The 15,899-nt window shown below is 34.0% G+C and overlaps 1 protein-coding gene across 14 annotated transcripts in view; it reads left to right on the forward strand.

The window, feature by feature from the left end:
• Positions 1-14,059, forward strand: part of LOC119582818 (CLIP-associating protein 2-like) — a 128,870-nt gene extending 114,811 nt beyond the window's left edge. For 9 of the 14 annotated variants that reach the window (XM_037931270.1, XM_037931274.1, XM_037931273.1 and 6 more), the window contains 9 exons: positions 2,560-2,673; positions 3,812-3,871; positions 5,098-5,435; positions 5,637-6,161; positions 6,291-6,393; positions 6,741-6,945; positions 7,821-8,173; positions 8,288-8,476; positions 12,659-14,059. In XM_037931270.1, the coding sequence (XP_037787198.1) occupies positions 2,560-2,673; positions 3,812-3,871; positions 5,098-5,435; positions 5,637-6,161; positions 6,291-6,393; positions 6,741-6,945; positions 7,821-8,173; positions 8,288-8,476; positions 12,659-12,862 (2,091 nt within the window). In that variant the 3' untranslated portion in view covers positions 12,863-14,059. The remainder of the gene's footprint in view (positions 1-2,559; positions 2,674-3,811; positions 3,872-5,097; positions 5,436-5,636; positions 6,162-6,290; positions 6,394-6,740; positions 6,946-7,820; positions 8,174-8,287; positions 8,477-12,658) is intronic. The other 5 variants (XM_037931278.1, XM_037931279.1, XM_037931284.1 and 2 more) reach the window with 3 other exon arrangements.
• Positions 14,060-15,899: the final 1,840 nt, after the last annotated feature.

Genomic DNA, 15,899 nt, shown 5'->3' on the forward strand with positions numbered 1-15,899 from the left:
AAAGGAACTATATCCATTTGGAAAAGAAGGCTCTTGTCTGTTTAGCATTTTATTCTATATTTTCTTACTGTTGATGATTTAACTTTTGTTAGTTTCTTTTAACATACTTTTACTTTGTCTTGCTTGAATGATATAAGAGCTTTCACTGTGGGAATGTATTGTCCATCATAAAGTCAATAACAGGATGAGTTCCTTTTTTAAATGGTATCTTGTTGAACTTCTCCAAACTTTACTAATATGAGATAAAATATTTAACAGAAAAATCTTTCTTTGCTCCTTTAAGATCACTGATGCTAGTCTCTTTAATTTTGTCCATTTCTCACCTTTTCCTTTTTTTTTTATTGTTATAGAAATATTTCAGGTGTAGTTAGTTCATAAACACTTTTTCCCCCTACTTTTTCATTTTAATATTTTTTGTGGATTTAAATGATAACTCTTAAGTGATTGAACAGAATTTGTATTTCTAGTGAATGTTTGTGCAGTGTGAATATAAGGAGTCCTGTACATTTATAATGAAACATTTTTGTAAGATTGAATGTTTATATGTATGCATATTTTTTGCATGTATGTTGGCGTAAAAGGGAGACATTGAAATTAGTTTATGTATGTGTATTTGACTTTTCATGGCAGATATAATCAAATTGGTAAATATCAGAAAAAATCAAGGCATATATAATCAAATTAATAAATATCAGAAAAATCTGTAAAATGCTGGGCATGATTTATATAGATTATAATCAGTTGCAGGTTTCTTGATGTTCTGACAAAATGGGAGAACAAAAAACAAATAACAGTAAAAAAAGGAAATCATGCCTTTGTTTTGGAAAGGAAAGGGATATTTTTAGTATTAGAAATTATTTACTATTCCATTTTTAAATTAGTGAAGGAATGAAAGAAACTTGAGGCTTGTTAAATATTTGAGTTTTGCATCAGACAATACAATTAGGATATAAAGTCTAGCAGTGTGTGAGCATCTTTCAGTGTATTTGGAAGTGCAGTATGAAGAAATGGATGAAGCCTTTCACGTATTTCATAATGTATCAATTATCTGTCTAGTTGATTATGTACAAGTCTGTCTACATATCTCAACCTTCACATGTCAGCAATTAGGATGTGAACTCTCATTTAAACAGCGTGAAAGATCAAACTACCCTGGTAGGGTTGATCGATGTGATAGAGCTGGAGGAGAGTTCCAGGCTTACCGTCAACCTGTAAGTTATTAAAAAGATGAGACAAAATTAAACTGTAGATGAGATTTCCTTGTAAGATGAGCCTTATTTCTTTTTAAATACCTTTTTGTATTTGCCTGTGTTTCCACATTACCACTGAATGTTAAATTCACTTAGTGTACTGTTTACAAATAAATGAATAAAGGTATCACCTTATTTAGCACCTCTATTTTGTTGTGTGTGATATATGTCACTGTAGATACCTGTTTGTTTTGTTTTTTATTTATATTCACTAGAGTCAGATTACTTGAGTATTAGCTGAAAGTATGTTTAGAGTGAGTGAAGGCTTGTGAGGATGTAAGCATGAAAGCTAAGTAAGTCCTTGCACAGAAAAAAGTTATTTCTATTATTATTTCTAGTATTATTTGTAAAAGGTTTAGTGTTTTGGATATGGATTTTAAACATTAGTATCATAAAGATGGAAAGTAAATTTGGTTTTCATATGCAATTTTTATTTATTTCAGTGCTCTGCTTTCGGCTTAGCTAAATAACTTTTTATTAGATTCAAATGAAGCAGATGTAGAAACACTTTTATTATTAGCTTTAAGTTGCTATAATATGTGCAGTATAAAGCTTTTTACATGATTTAGATTAATAACTAAGGTACACTAGATTTTTTTTTATTCTACCTTGCTTACTAGTCAGCTTTTTAGGGGCACACACTTAACTGTTGGTCATGTCAGACCATCACTGTAACACTCACTCACTGCTTCTTATCACTGGTTGGTTGCACATGCACTAGTTGGCTGGGTACTGCTGCAAGCTAGGAAGGAAGGGATTTTGTTTACAGAGCTTTTTAGATCCCCTTTTAGTTACTTCACACTTCTCTTTGTGTAATTTGTAGAAAGCTTTTTGTATTACTACACTCTCATTGTAAACTGTATGTAGACTATTTTTGTCCCCTTTTTTTCTTCTTCTTTTTTTTATCTCTGTGGCTAGATTAAACCCTTCCTTCCTTTTTCCTCTATTGTGTTTTTGGTGATACTTTCATAATGAATTGCTCTGTAGTTGAGGTAGTGAAATACATCTATGTATATATTTATATTTTTTGTTTATTATTATTATTGTTGTTACTGGTAATGATGTTTTATTGTCACATTTATAAGGAAGTTCATGATCTTGTTATTTGAATTTCCACACTAATATTTGTAGTACATTTTTTTTCTCTGTTTTTCTTACAGAAACAAAATCTAAAAAATTGTGATTAAAATACATTACATTGATAAAGAATCCATGCTAATGGGCATTGCTTCTTACTAACTTCTAAGTTGTTGATTTTTATGATAATTATTTCCCATTGCTTGCCTAGTAACCAAATCTCCGCACACAGCGTTCTCCAAACAGAAAGATGTACAGTAAAGCCTTTGAGGACCAATCTGACAACGATAGCGAGACCTCCAGTATTTGCTCTGAACGTTCCTTTGACTCCTGTAGGAGAAGTGATGTAAGTTGGTCTGCCAATTTTGGAGTCTCAAGAACCTGAGGGCAGGCAGGAGAACAGCATTATGGATAGTGCGCGTGAATACTGAGCAAGCTTACAGCAGTCATATAGTGTGCAGTCTTAATATAGCAACTGCAGACTTAGTTATGGGGGATAGTTATGCTTAAAAGCTAAACATGCATTGTTTTATGGTAAACTACAAGGCTTTAAACTTTAATGTGAATGCTAATAAATTATGCATTCCTTGCAATGAGTTCTCCTGCTCCAACTAAGTTATTGAAGACTCCATCCCATTTTGAATGAAAAAAGTTAGTGTCTTGTGATGTGTTGCTTATAATGATTATTACATGATGTCCAAAAAAGATTAAAAGACATGGTAATACTAAGACATTATGCAGTACATAGATAGCTAATTAAGAGTAAATAAACCAAAGAGTGAGCAGACATGGCAACTTTATTAAAGCTCATCTTTTTAGGACATTGGCCAATATAAGATTTATTCAGAGGGCTGATTTTAAGCCAGTATTTTATATTTTTTTAAAAAATTTAAAATGCTTGTTTTCCTTTTGCATTTACATATCTAAATGTTGCCTTCTGTGTCATGATTTTATAGTTGTAATTGTGTGTTGTTTATGTGAAATTCTGCATTACGTCATGAGAGATGGCTTTTCAAAGACTAATACTTTTTAGAATGCTAGATTCAAGGAAGACATTTTATCTGCATGAATTATTGTAGCTATGTAAGATACAGTACTACTACAGTGCCATGGTGTTATCCCATACCATGGTAGTCCCCCCCTCCTTTTCTCTCTCCATATTAGACAGCTATACCATGATGTACTAGCTTGGGGCAATAAATGTACATGAACCCCCATATCCCCTCCCTCCTATCAGTTATGTTGGCAATGAGGCTGTTCAATGCATGAATGTTCATTGTAGTGTATTATTATTTTGTAATGTAGTTCATTCTCCTTTTTGCATTGAGGCTCATCACTATACCAATGGGAAAATCTACCAAAGGTTATACAGACATCTGTTGATAGCCTGGTTGCCACATTTGATTCTGTTGCAGATGGTGTTTTGCGTTTGATTTTTTTTTTGTATGTAGCTTATCAATGGTTCTCTTCTTGCCGTACCCTAGCAATTCTGGTACGGATCACAACAACGTATTCTCAAGGAAGTGTGGGAGCCAACAGTGAAGGTGAGATGATTTCATTGAGTAGATTTCTTCATTCTAGCTTTCTCCTCCCCCTGTCTATAGTTTTGATAAATGTGTTACTTCTAGATAACAGGCCAGGTCATTCTTTTTTTATTATTTTTTCTTTTTCTTTTTCTTCTTACTGATATATGATTTCCTCCTTTGTAAGGCCTTGAGTTCCATGCCTGTTGTCTGGATGTAATACAATGCCATATGTGTTAGTCTGTCCATTTATTTTATATTTTATTTGAAATGTTGATGGAGTGGCTAATTATTATAATTTTATTCACTTGTTCCTTTTATTATTATTTTTATTTATTTTTTTTTTTTTTTACTCAGCCCTAGTTAATGGACACTGAACAAGGAGTCCCCTTACATAATCATTTCCCTGTAGACATTACATACTGAACTGTAGGTATATGATTAAAAAAAAATGTAGATGAAATGGTTCAGGATTATTTGAATCCTAGATTAACTACTTTTGGACTTTTTGAATTTGTCAACATTTTTGTTTTGTGTATTTTATAATTGTGTTAATTTTGTTACAACCTTTAACTTACTCAGTGACTCACCTGTGTCCTGCTTATTCACATAATTTAGTGTTTTAAAAATCTCAGTCGGTTTAAATATATAATTTCCTAATAAGCTTGCAGTACTAAAAGAATTAATACTGCATGACTATTCCTATCTCATAAGGATGCCTCCATTGTCAGTGGCATCAGAAATAAAGCTATTTTTTGCATTTTGTTTTTTCACTTGTTTTTTGTTATTGTATGTTTCATGTTCTTTTGTCTAATATATATGGAGGTTAAATATTGAATAGCAAACACTTTTCATTGTAGTTTTGTTTGATCACATTTCAGAATTGGCATGTTAGCCAACTATATGCTTCAGCATCAGTAGACATGTCTTGAAGAAAGATTAGAGTTTGTGTTTGATATTGAGTTACATTTAATTTTTAAAATCTTATTTTTGTTGTTGTTGAAGGGAAAAAGTATTCTTAGAGTATCATCATAGAAGTATTGCTTAAAAAAATCTGTGTGCTTTGCAAATGAAGGTAAGTATGTTATACTGAGAATTTAAGTGACATGTGTATTGTATACTTTGACATGAAGCTGCAAACGATATTTTTTTCCTCACTTGTCTGTCTCTTATCTCTAGTCTCTCTCAAAAGCAGTTTCCCTTAACTTATGAACATTTTATTCATTCCACATCTCTGTGGTTTCCAGATGCAGGACGTGAGTGACATCATCCTTAACTGCGCATCAACACACTGGGGTGACCGAAAAGAAGGCTTGATGGCCCTACAGGCATTCCTTCGTGGCTCTCACATGCTCACTGGATCTGAGCTGAAGAGGGTCACTGAGATCTTTACCAAAATGTTCATGGATGCTCATACAAAGGTGTTCACACTCTTCCTCGACACCTTGATGGAGCTGATCATGGTACACAAAGCTGACCTGGGCGATTGGCTTTATATTCTACTTACAAGGTTGCTTAACAAATTGGGATCAGATCTGCTGGGATCTGTGCAGACCAAGATCCACAAAACCTTAGATTTAGTCAGGTAAGTGAATGTTTGTTTTTCTCTCTCTCTCTCTCTCTCTCACTCTCTCATTGCATTTCTCATTTTGCTCTATTTTTCTTATTACTTTTTTCATCTTCTTCTTCTTCATCCTTGTCTTTGTACTTTGATGATAAAAAGATTTTGTTTCATGAATACAGAGGGCCTGGTTTTAATTGTAATGCATGCTTCCTTTTTTTACAGAGACTCATTCCCATGTGATCAACAATTCATTGTTCTAATGAGATTTCTAGTGGACCAAGCTCAAACTCCAAACTCCAAGGTGAAGGTGGCAACACTGACGTACCTCAAGTGTCTGGTGGATGTGATGGACCGTGGCGACCTCACAGCATCCCCCGACACCCCAATGGCACTGGCTAAGATCCTTACCTGGACTGCTGACCAGAAGTCCCTGGACATCCGGCGGGCAGCTTCAGCGTGCTTCATTGCAATGTTCAACTGCAACATCACGGAGTTCACAGCACTTTTGCAGCAGCTGCCTTCTGCCTGCCAAAGCACAGCATCGCAGATCATCCAGAGCCACCTGAAGAGAGCGGCCAGTTTGGATGCCTCGCCCTCTTCCCTGCCCACCCGCACACCTCCCAGTGCTGGCGGGACTCCCGTGCTTCAGAGCCCCAATACCTCACTCCCACGCTCGCATCGGTCATCGCGACACAATACAATTGATTTTGATGATACGGAAAATCTTAATCCAGAAGAAGTGTATAGGTATGTTGTTTTATCAGTGATTTATAAAGGCTTTACTAGTATATTTGTTATTTGACTATTTTTTTGTTGTATTAGTATTATATATCTTTTTTATGGCTTATTTTTAAAAAGTACTTTTCTACATTTTAGGAGTTTGAAACGCACAACAGCAGAGATCCAGAACTATAGCTTCGACCTGGATTTAAGTAGTCGCAGAGATAGTTTAGAAAAACATAGAGATTCTACGTCACAGGTGAGAATACCAGATCTTTGCTGATTAAAGGGAAAAAATGACTATGAATGATTCCTTTGTGTATCTTTTAAATTTATAAAAAATATACTCCTAACTTTTTGTTTTCACACTTTTTGATATACTTGTCATTTACATACTATTGATGTAATGAAACTTCTGCATTAATATAAATGTAAGTTTTCTTAATAAAAGCATATCTCTTTTCGATATATACGTGATATTATGTGATAAGATAGTTTGAAATATTGTCTCTCCTCAAAATAAGAAAATCAAACACCTTTCCTGTAAGTGCAGAAAGCATTTTTTGAGAGAATAGAACCAACAGAAACTAGGTGTTCCTCCCACAGGACTCTGGGATTAGTCAATTATCAGCTGGTGGGGGCGACCTTCGCACCATAGACACTGTAGATGACAAAGGTGTGGAGGATACCAATGGCATCCTTTCTGGGAGATCCTCAAGCGTTTCGTCACCCACACATCGCAACCTCTCCATGATGTCCGACTCTTCGAGAAACGGACTTGACACCCTCACAGACGATGATCTCGGTAGAGGTATTTTTTGATTTGGCTTCTCCTGTTTGGTTCGGGGTCAGTAAGCCTAAGTTGCCTGCATGCTACATCATGTACATTGGATGCTACTGTGCAATGTGCAGAAGTTGAGTTGTGATTATTTTCTTTTTGAGTCAACAGTTTTTTTTATGATAAATATTTAAACTACATATTTTCTTTATGGAAAGAGATTATTCTTGAAACAACCTTGTGTTTTTATTTTATTTATTTTTTTATATGGGTACATTTTTCTTTAAATATGCATTAATGATTTTTAATTTTATAATGAATTATGTTTTCGGGGTATTTCGTTGTTTCTTTTGTTACAGAATTTCTGTGTTTGTTGATTTTTTTACTCGGTGGTAAATCCTTTGTGATGAAACTGTTCGAATTATTCACTAAAGATTAGTGAGGATTGATTTGCTGCATGAAGATAAATGATTTTACCCATTGATGCAGGAACATGTGCTGTCCAATTTGTTGGATATAGCTACCAAGGAGTCAATTGATAGGCCTACTTGTCCTCCCCTTTTTTTACCTCAAATCCTTGATTTTTTCTTTCTTTCTTTCTTTCTTTTTTTTTTTCTTTCTATTATTGTCACCCTTATCATGTTACTATTGATGATAATAGTGATATTGTTGTTACTGTAATGTAATGATAATAGTTTTAAAGGTAAAAGTTTTTTCCTGGAAACAGGATGATGTCAGGCAAGCCTAGTAATTGATTCCTTGGTGACTAAAGGTGTGTGGGAGCCATCTTTATGTAAAAGAAAATTATAAAGTAAAACCAAAATGGACAGTATATGTGTGTGTATATGGAATCCCAGCATCAGTGGGTAAAATTGAATTGAAAATAATGCTTTTTGTCACAATTCTAGGAGATGGACAGGAGAGTGATGCGGAGATAATGTCTGGCGTAGTGGCAGAGCTAGGTAACACAGAGGAGGGACGCACAGCAGAAAAACGTGCTGCGTTGACATCTCTAATACGACTGGCGCGTACAGGCTCCACTCTAGTCTGGAATGAGAATTTCCGTGCTGTGCTGAGGTTGTTGTTAGAGAGTCTTGCGTGCGACGATGGAGGTCAGCGTGCCCTGGTGCTAGCCGTTCTGACAGAGATGATGAGGAGAAGTCCCCTTGTGCATCACTTCCTTAGTTTTTCGGAGCTTATCATCCTTAGGGTCCTCAATGCACATGCTGACAAAGAAAAGGAAGTCCTTCGAGCAGCAAGTGTAAGTGTTCTTTAGCAGAGGGAGCATTTCTTGGTTGGATTTCTGTGCTGATGATAAAGACTACAACCTATGTTAACATGTCCATAGTCTAATGGTATGTTATCTGATTTTCAGGTTTGTGCAGGAACTGTAGCAGAAATCCTTCCTCCTGAGGTCGTGATTCGGGTGTTGAAGCCTCTTATTCAGATGGGAGAGTATCCAGTGAATCAAGCGGCCATCAAAATGCTCAATAAACTGGTTGAAGCCCACCAACCATCCATTGTTGCTGCAGCATTGCCTGAAATCATGCCTGGACTCATTAAGGTCTGTAAAGTATAACAGTGTTATTGTTGTTTTGTTAATTTGATTTCATTTGATATTTTTGTAACAAGATATTTGATTAGTATTGTAGATTATAGTACTGTAGCACTGAAATTCCAAAAGTGATGACTAGTTGGAGTTGCGCAGTTTGTGATTTAGGTAGGTTTGTCAGATAAGCTGAGCCCAAGGGAGAGGGAATTGACTTGTTTCATATTACTATTACAAGTATGAGACTTTCTCATAACTAGATGATTTCCAGCCTACTGCACCAGCTTTAAACTCACAAAATTCCTGCATCATCCCTGATTAATATTACAGGTATTATACACAGTGGATGATTAAATAAGACTGAGCAAAGCTTAATGATAATAAGATGCTTTTAATATTATACACACATGCATGAGGATAGACACGTGACACAGCTAACCATTACAGATGGTTTTAAACAAGCAAGTTGTTATTAGGAATACCCGTAAATCTGAAAGCTTGCAGAAAAGATTTAGAACAAATTTGAGAACTTGAAAAATCATCAGCAAAAATCTTTTATTTTTCTGCTCAGTATTCCGTAAACAATGGGCAGATATTCTGGTTCAGTTCTTGGGAGATTGTGACATCATCAGAATAATGAAATGAACATAAAGAGGCTTTGCCAAGCATGCCTTTGTCAAAAAAAAAAAAAAAAAAAAAAACATGACCAGCTTTGATATCTTGCCATTGTGCAAAAAGTAAAATGCTAATCTGATCATTTACTATAATCATATTTTACATACTGTGGAATCTCCTAACACCACTCTTTCTTTTTTCAGTTAAAAAAGAAATTGGTTCACTTACTTTCCAACTTGTTTTCATGTTGCTCCATACTGTAAATAGGAATGTGTTTGGAGTATTTTGGTGTTATTATTATCTAGCACATGATAGTTGATGTTTGTTTTTTCAGAAGAGAGGGAGAAAAAATATATTATTTAATTTTGGTAGCTTAGACAGTGGAGTGTGATTTAACCCTCTCAAGTGGAAGGATTTTGCTCCTAGTTCCTTATTCTTTTTTCTAGTTATGAAAACAAACACCATGTAAAAAGGTCATTTGTTTACTGACTTAAAAGTGTACACTGGAATTTTTAATGTACACTCAATAGCATCATTTACATTCTGTCTTTCTTTTCATCTTTGCCTCTTCAGCTGGTAAGCATGACTTATTTGATTCTGATGACTGTTATGAGTGTCAATCAGGATGAATCTGATAGGACTTCCATAACTTTCATGTTTTATGATGAAGTTCAGTTGTTCTTTTTGTTTTTGTTTTTGTTTTTCTTAAGATATGTGCATGACAGTAGGTGCCTAATTTCACATGGCTGGAAGAATAAGAACAAAGCGTGTCTCAGATTATACTCTCCAGGAGCAAGCAGTTGCCCCCCACTCCCACCAAGCTTTGGTTCACAAGTCACTTTTAGAACACTGCAGAACACCTTTGGTTCCCCCTCACACCCCATCACTGAAGCTGATGTAGCATTTTTACTTTATATACATCCACAGGCATCAGAGCCTCTAGGATGAAATTGACCTATTTGATTTTTAAAAAAGAGTTTTATTGTCTGTCCCTCCTTCCCTCCAAAAATGGGGGTTGGACTTCCAATTGGGAAAAAAAAAAGACAAGAATGTGTTTAAAAACAAGCAGGGATTGTTTTTAAATTCTTTCCAGTGTGATTAATAGACACAATTCTCCTTTTGGTAAAGTCTGAGTAGTTTTTAATAGTTGATTTATACTGCAAGCTACATTCCATCTTCATCATGATATTATGCTGATAATGGGCAATAAATAGATACATAATCTGTAATAATTGTAGGTTTCTTAAATATTGTTATGATGAGTATTTAGTCATATGTTTAAATGTGCATTATGTGTAGCAACTGCTGCCTTTCTTAGCACATGCAGTTTGAAAAAGTTTATACTTTATTTTGCTTTTTGAGTCTTGCTTACCTTTTATAGTAGTTGGCTATATATGTTTGATTTTGTTTTTGTTTTCTTAATCATCTGGAAAGGATTGATGTCTTTAGGATTTATCATTGACTTTCCTGGCAAAAAAATAAAATAAAATAAAAAGTTGTAACTGCCAGATATTTTGATCTGCTCCAGATAGAGGGCGGGTGATTTGACAAACAAAACAAGACAATGAGACATGCTATAGAGACAGTTACAGCAACTTGTGATCTTCACAGTATGTTCTCGTTGTTTACATGTAACTGAAGAAACTCCACATTACTGTTATTATTGAAGATACTTCATAACACAACAAAATCAGATTTATTGTCCATTTTAGTTAGAAATATTGGAGATTCAGCCATAGATTTTTTTTTATTTTTTATTTTTTTTTTTTTTTATAATTGCATAATTGAATGTCTTACAGAATTTTAAAATCAGGTTTAAATTTTCTGTAGAAGAAAAAAAAAATGGAGCATATATATATATATATATATATATATATATATATATATATATATATATATATATATATATATATATATATATATATATAATCATATATATAATCTTTGTCAGCAAATCATAAACATAGACAAATTAAATTGTTATAAAATGCTTTTTTTAAGATTAGAAAGACACTATGCATTTACCTTGTCCCCAGTCACACAAAGAAATTAGTAGTTGCGTTAGTTGTATTTACTGGTGTTACCACAAGTTATATTTCCTTATTGGATGAAACTTTTGCAAGAAGATAAATTTTTAAGACTTTCAGTGCAAATGTAGTTTTAATTGTTAGTAATGCTACTTTGTGGTTTATGTAATAAAAGTATGTTTTGGTTAAACTATGACACTTGTGTTATGTGCACATGAATATTCAACAGAGTAGTGGAAATCACAGTAATCTTGTAATTCATATAGCCTCATGTCAGTAAAATCTTATGTCTTACTGAAAGTAGTTTTAGTGGGCAAATAGATTACTAAAATGTTCATGGAAAGTATAATCGTGCGAGACAGGTTCTACAGCCTGATTTTGTATTTATTTGAAGATACTGAGAGGCTGACAGTATTTACTCTCTGTAATGATGAATGACGTTGATATTTTCTCCTTATGTTCTCGTTTCTTTATGTAATGTTCCATAGGTCTGTTTGAAATTATTTGTCTTTGTAAATTTTTGAAGCTGGAATTTTATTATAAAATGACCAGTTACTGGAAGATATTTGAATTTTTTTTTTTTGATACAGTCATATGCTACCAGATGCCTCTTAATTAACCTGAAACTCTGCCACAAAGCAAAAACGGAATTTTGCACTGAATTACAGATGCAGTCATATTTTATTGTGTGTAACACTGATAAACCGACTTCTGTATAGTGCTGAGTGTGTCCCCAAGTACCCTTCTGACTTCTGTCTGTGTTGATAATGAGGCAGGCAAATTTTTGAGAGATGTGCATAACTTTGACAAAATGATGTTATGAGCAGCTGTATAAGATTGCAGTATAGTGTTTACATATCACATACTGTCATGGGAAAAGAACAAGCCAATTGTGTTAAGCATGATTTCCAAAAATAGGGAATTACATTACATGCATCAGCTTAAGCACAGTTGCTTAGACTGAGGTTGTACTACCACAAAAGGCTTTTTGAATACTCTTGAATGCTTTTTTCCTAGCTTTTATTGATATTGTAGCTGAGCTTCTATAGAATTAAATCTTCTGACCTGCTTGCATTATAAGTGAATTTTAAATGAGTTGACTTATATTTCATATAGAATCAAATGAGATAGCAATGAACTTTGAAAGAAATATGTCATATATCAGATACATCTATTCATGATTCAAGAAATGTGGTTACATTGTTTTGTACAATTTCCCTGATAGTTTTGCAAATTATGTTTCTGTGTGATGTTGATGTTTGTGTTATCAGTCATTGAAACAAGAATCTGTGGTAGTAAAATCAGATATGAAAGAAGTTATTTGAACTGACTTGGCTGTTATGATGACAAAACAGTTCACATATTTTGAAAATGATCTGAGGATTATTATGATGCACATTTTCTTTCAGTGAGAACATGAAAAATTATTATATGGAGAGACAAGTTATCTTAAATTGATAATTGGGATTAATTAGAAGTGTGGCTATCATGTACTCCTCTACATATGGATAAAAAGAAGGCATTGCTATAATCATATTTATTCTATTATTTACAGGCATATGACAACAAGGAGTCCTGTGTACGCAAGGCTTCAGTGTTCTGCATGGTAGCATTGCATAATGCTGTGGGAGAGGATGCAATGCGACCACACTTAGAGAGTCTTACAGGATCCAAGTTGAAGCTCCTCAACCTGTACATCAAGCGTGCTGAGACCCAGAATTCGGGGGCATCATCTCCAAAGTCTGAACCACCACCTTAATAATAATACTATATGTGGAGGTGAAAATGGCGGGTGTTTTGGGGATAGGGTAGGGGTTAGGGGGTGTGGCAGAAAGATTAATTTTATTGAACCTTTGATTGGCTCAAAAAACAAACAAGAAAAGATTTTGTAATTAGACGTTTTGAAAATAACAGAATAAATAATAAAAAAGCTCTGTAAAATATAAATGACTCAGATTTTACTAATTGATATTAGAATAGGAAATATAGTTGGCCAACAGTTGCTAATTTTATGAATACTGTTGTATCTAGATGTACACAATATTTCTTTAAGAATTATGGAAATAGAATCTGCCCATGACAGTTTTGGCACAAAATTATAGAAAATATGTCCTTGGAAGGTGAAGTGCTTATAAAAATAATAAACAAGGACAAAGCTATTGTGTGTAAAATTATGAATTTATGAATGAGTGCGTTGGTTGAGAGAACGTGACTCAAGGTTGGATTGACTCCTCAACATTGTGGTGCCAGGTGGTTCTACCATAGTTTTACCAGTAGTTTTTACTGACATATTTGCTTACTTGGCAATCTTTGTGTGATAGATTACTTTGTGATTATTGATAACATAGATATGGCTTATCCTGGCAAAGTGAAATATTATAAACCAATTGTAGGATGTTAAGGAGCAGCAAATGTGCCATTAGGGGTGCAGTTCATGTTAACTAAAGGAGTTTACACTTGTTTCTTGCTGCCTACCTTCAGTTTCTCCTGCATGGTCTACTCTCTTCTCTTGGAAAAGAAATGTGAAGTTAAATATTAATTCCCAATAAAGATGATATGATTATTAACAATAGTATAACTCATATTATTAGGGGCTGGGAGCTAGTCAATTGTGCTTGGAGGTGACACCATGATAGTCTTATATGCCTTTGTTTGTAACCCCTTTAGCTGACATAATGATACTAATGTGATTGGTTTTCACTGGTCTCTTGTAACTATACAGTTGCTCTACATCTTATTCAATTGTTGACTTGGGTCTGAATGTAACTGACTGCAATGCCTCTGACTCTGATGATCATCTGGTGTGGTATGACCATAATGGTCATTTGAGACAAGTATAGATGGATGTGTGGGGCCCACCATTCCAGAAGATTCCCATGCGCCTGATGGCTTTGTGTGAATGCAGACTTGGAATGTAAGATAGTGCTGTGTTTGTAATATAGTTGATGTACATAAATGCTCTTTTTTTCTCAGTGGTCATGGATACTAAAGTTCTTTTTATTAATACAACCAGGTAATTTTTATATGCATCAGATAAGTTACTTAACCCCACCACCTTCATTAATTCAATGGGTTTTTAGCATGATTGTGTTGATAGACCAACTTGTTAAGGATCACTTGATTTTCTCAAAATGAGCTCTTAACAAAGACTGAGCTTATCACAATTTATGAGATCATCAGCAAGTTTGAGCTTCAGGAGATATATATGTATATATTTATATGTATGTATGTATGATTATGTATATGTATGTATATGCATATGTTTATGTATGTGTATGCATATGTTTATGTATGTATACCTATATGTATATTATATATATATACACATATATGTATGTGTATACATATGTATATGTGTATACTTATATGTATATGTATGTATGTATATGTGTATACTTATATGTATTTGTATGTATGTATGTGCAAATGTGTGTGTGTGTGTGTATATATATATATATATATATATATATATATATATATATATATATATATATATATATAACACACACACACACACACACACACACAAACACACACACACACACACACACACACACACACACACACACACACACACACACACACACACACACACACACACAACACACACACACACACACACACACACACACACACACACACACACACACACACACACACACACACACACATATATCATATACATACACATATACACATATGAAGACACAAGTACATACATGCATATATACTTGTACAATCATCCATACATACACATACATATACTCATACTCATACATATACATATACACATACAATACTTAAACATATACATATACTTACACATACTTATACATACACATACACTTACACAATATCCATATATACAATATAGACTTACCTTTGTATAATGACATAAAATGTATGTATGTATAAACATACATATGCACATACACATATTTGAAAGGCACAAGTTCTCTCTTTTTCAACACAGAATTTGAGCTTAACAAAGTATTACCCAAAGCTCAAAGTAACTGATTATATCCTACCATGTTAATAGCCTTCAGTGTGCATAGTCAACAAGCTTAGCAACACTACTGTTCTTTTATGGTATGATAATCAAATGTAAGAAGTTTTCAAAATGCTGCTGATAAAGGATGTATAATAGATAAGGGTGAAACAGTTGTAATACAGTTTAACCATATACTGATATGTATTAAAGTCTAATACATTTTTAATTATTTCACTTCTTTTTTATTACCATGCTTCCTGATGCTTTACTTTTCTCTTGATCCTAGAATTCCTGTCAAAAATTGAATCTATGGATCATGGTTTGAGTCCTACAAGTGTGACCTCATTGACTGCATGGCCATATAAGCAGGTGCTCAGACAAGGCAATCAAGGAATTTGTGATTAGAATGCACTTGCCATATATCATTGCTTTCAACTAAATTGTTAATTTTTTCTGGATTAATTGTTGCCATGGAAAACCATCATAACACGAGTGGATCCAAATTATGGTTAAGCTCATAAATACTAAAATATTTGAGGACCCAGTGACTACTATTGCAATGACTTGCTTGTGCCGACTGTTGGGGCAGCTGGGCGGGATCTTCCACCACTACATGTCTTTGACAGGAGCAGCTATTTTGAGTCTTTGAGGCTTATTCAGGCTTTAATCTGTGTTGCAAATATTGTGGACTTAAAAAAAGAAAAAATAAATCATCAGTAGTGATCTTTGTTTGACATCAGAGCCTATAAATCAGTTTGTAAATGAATAGAGCTTTAAGAGAGACTTTTTGCTCTGTGGCTCATAA

This window comes from Penaeus monodon, chromosome 16 (genome assembly GCF_015228065.2).
Source record: "Penaeus monodon isolate SGIC_2016 chromosome 16, NSTDA_Pmon_1, whole genome shotgun sequence".
Taxonomy (NCBI): domain Eukaryota; kingdom Metazoa; phylum Arthropoda; class Malacostraca; order Decapoda; family Penaeidae; genus Penaeus; species Penaeus monodon.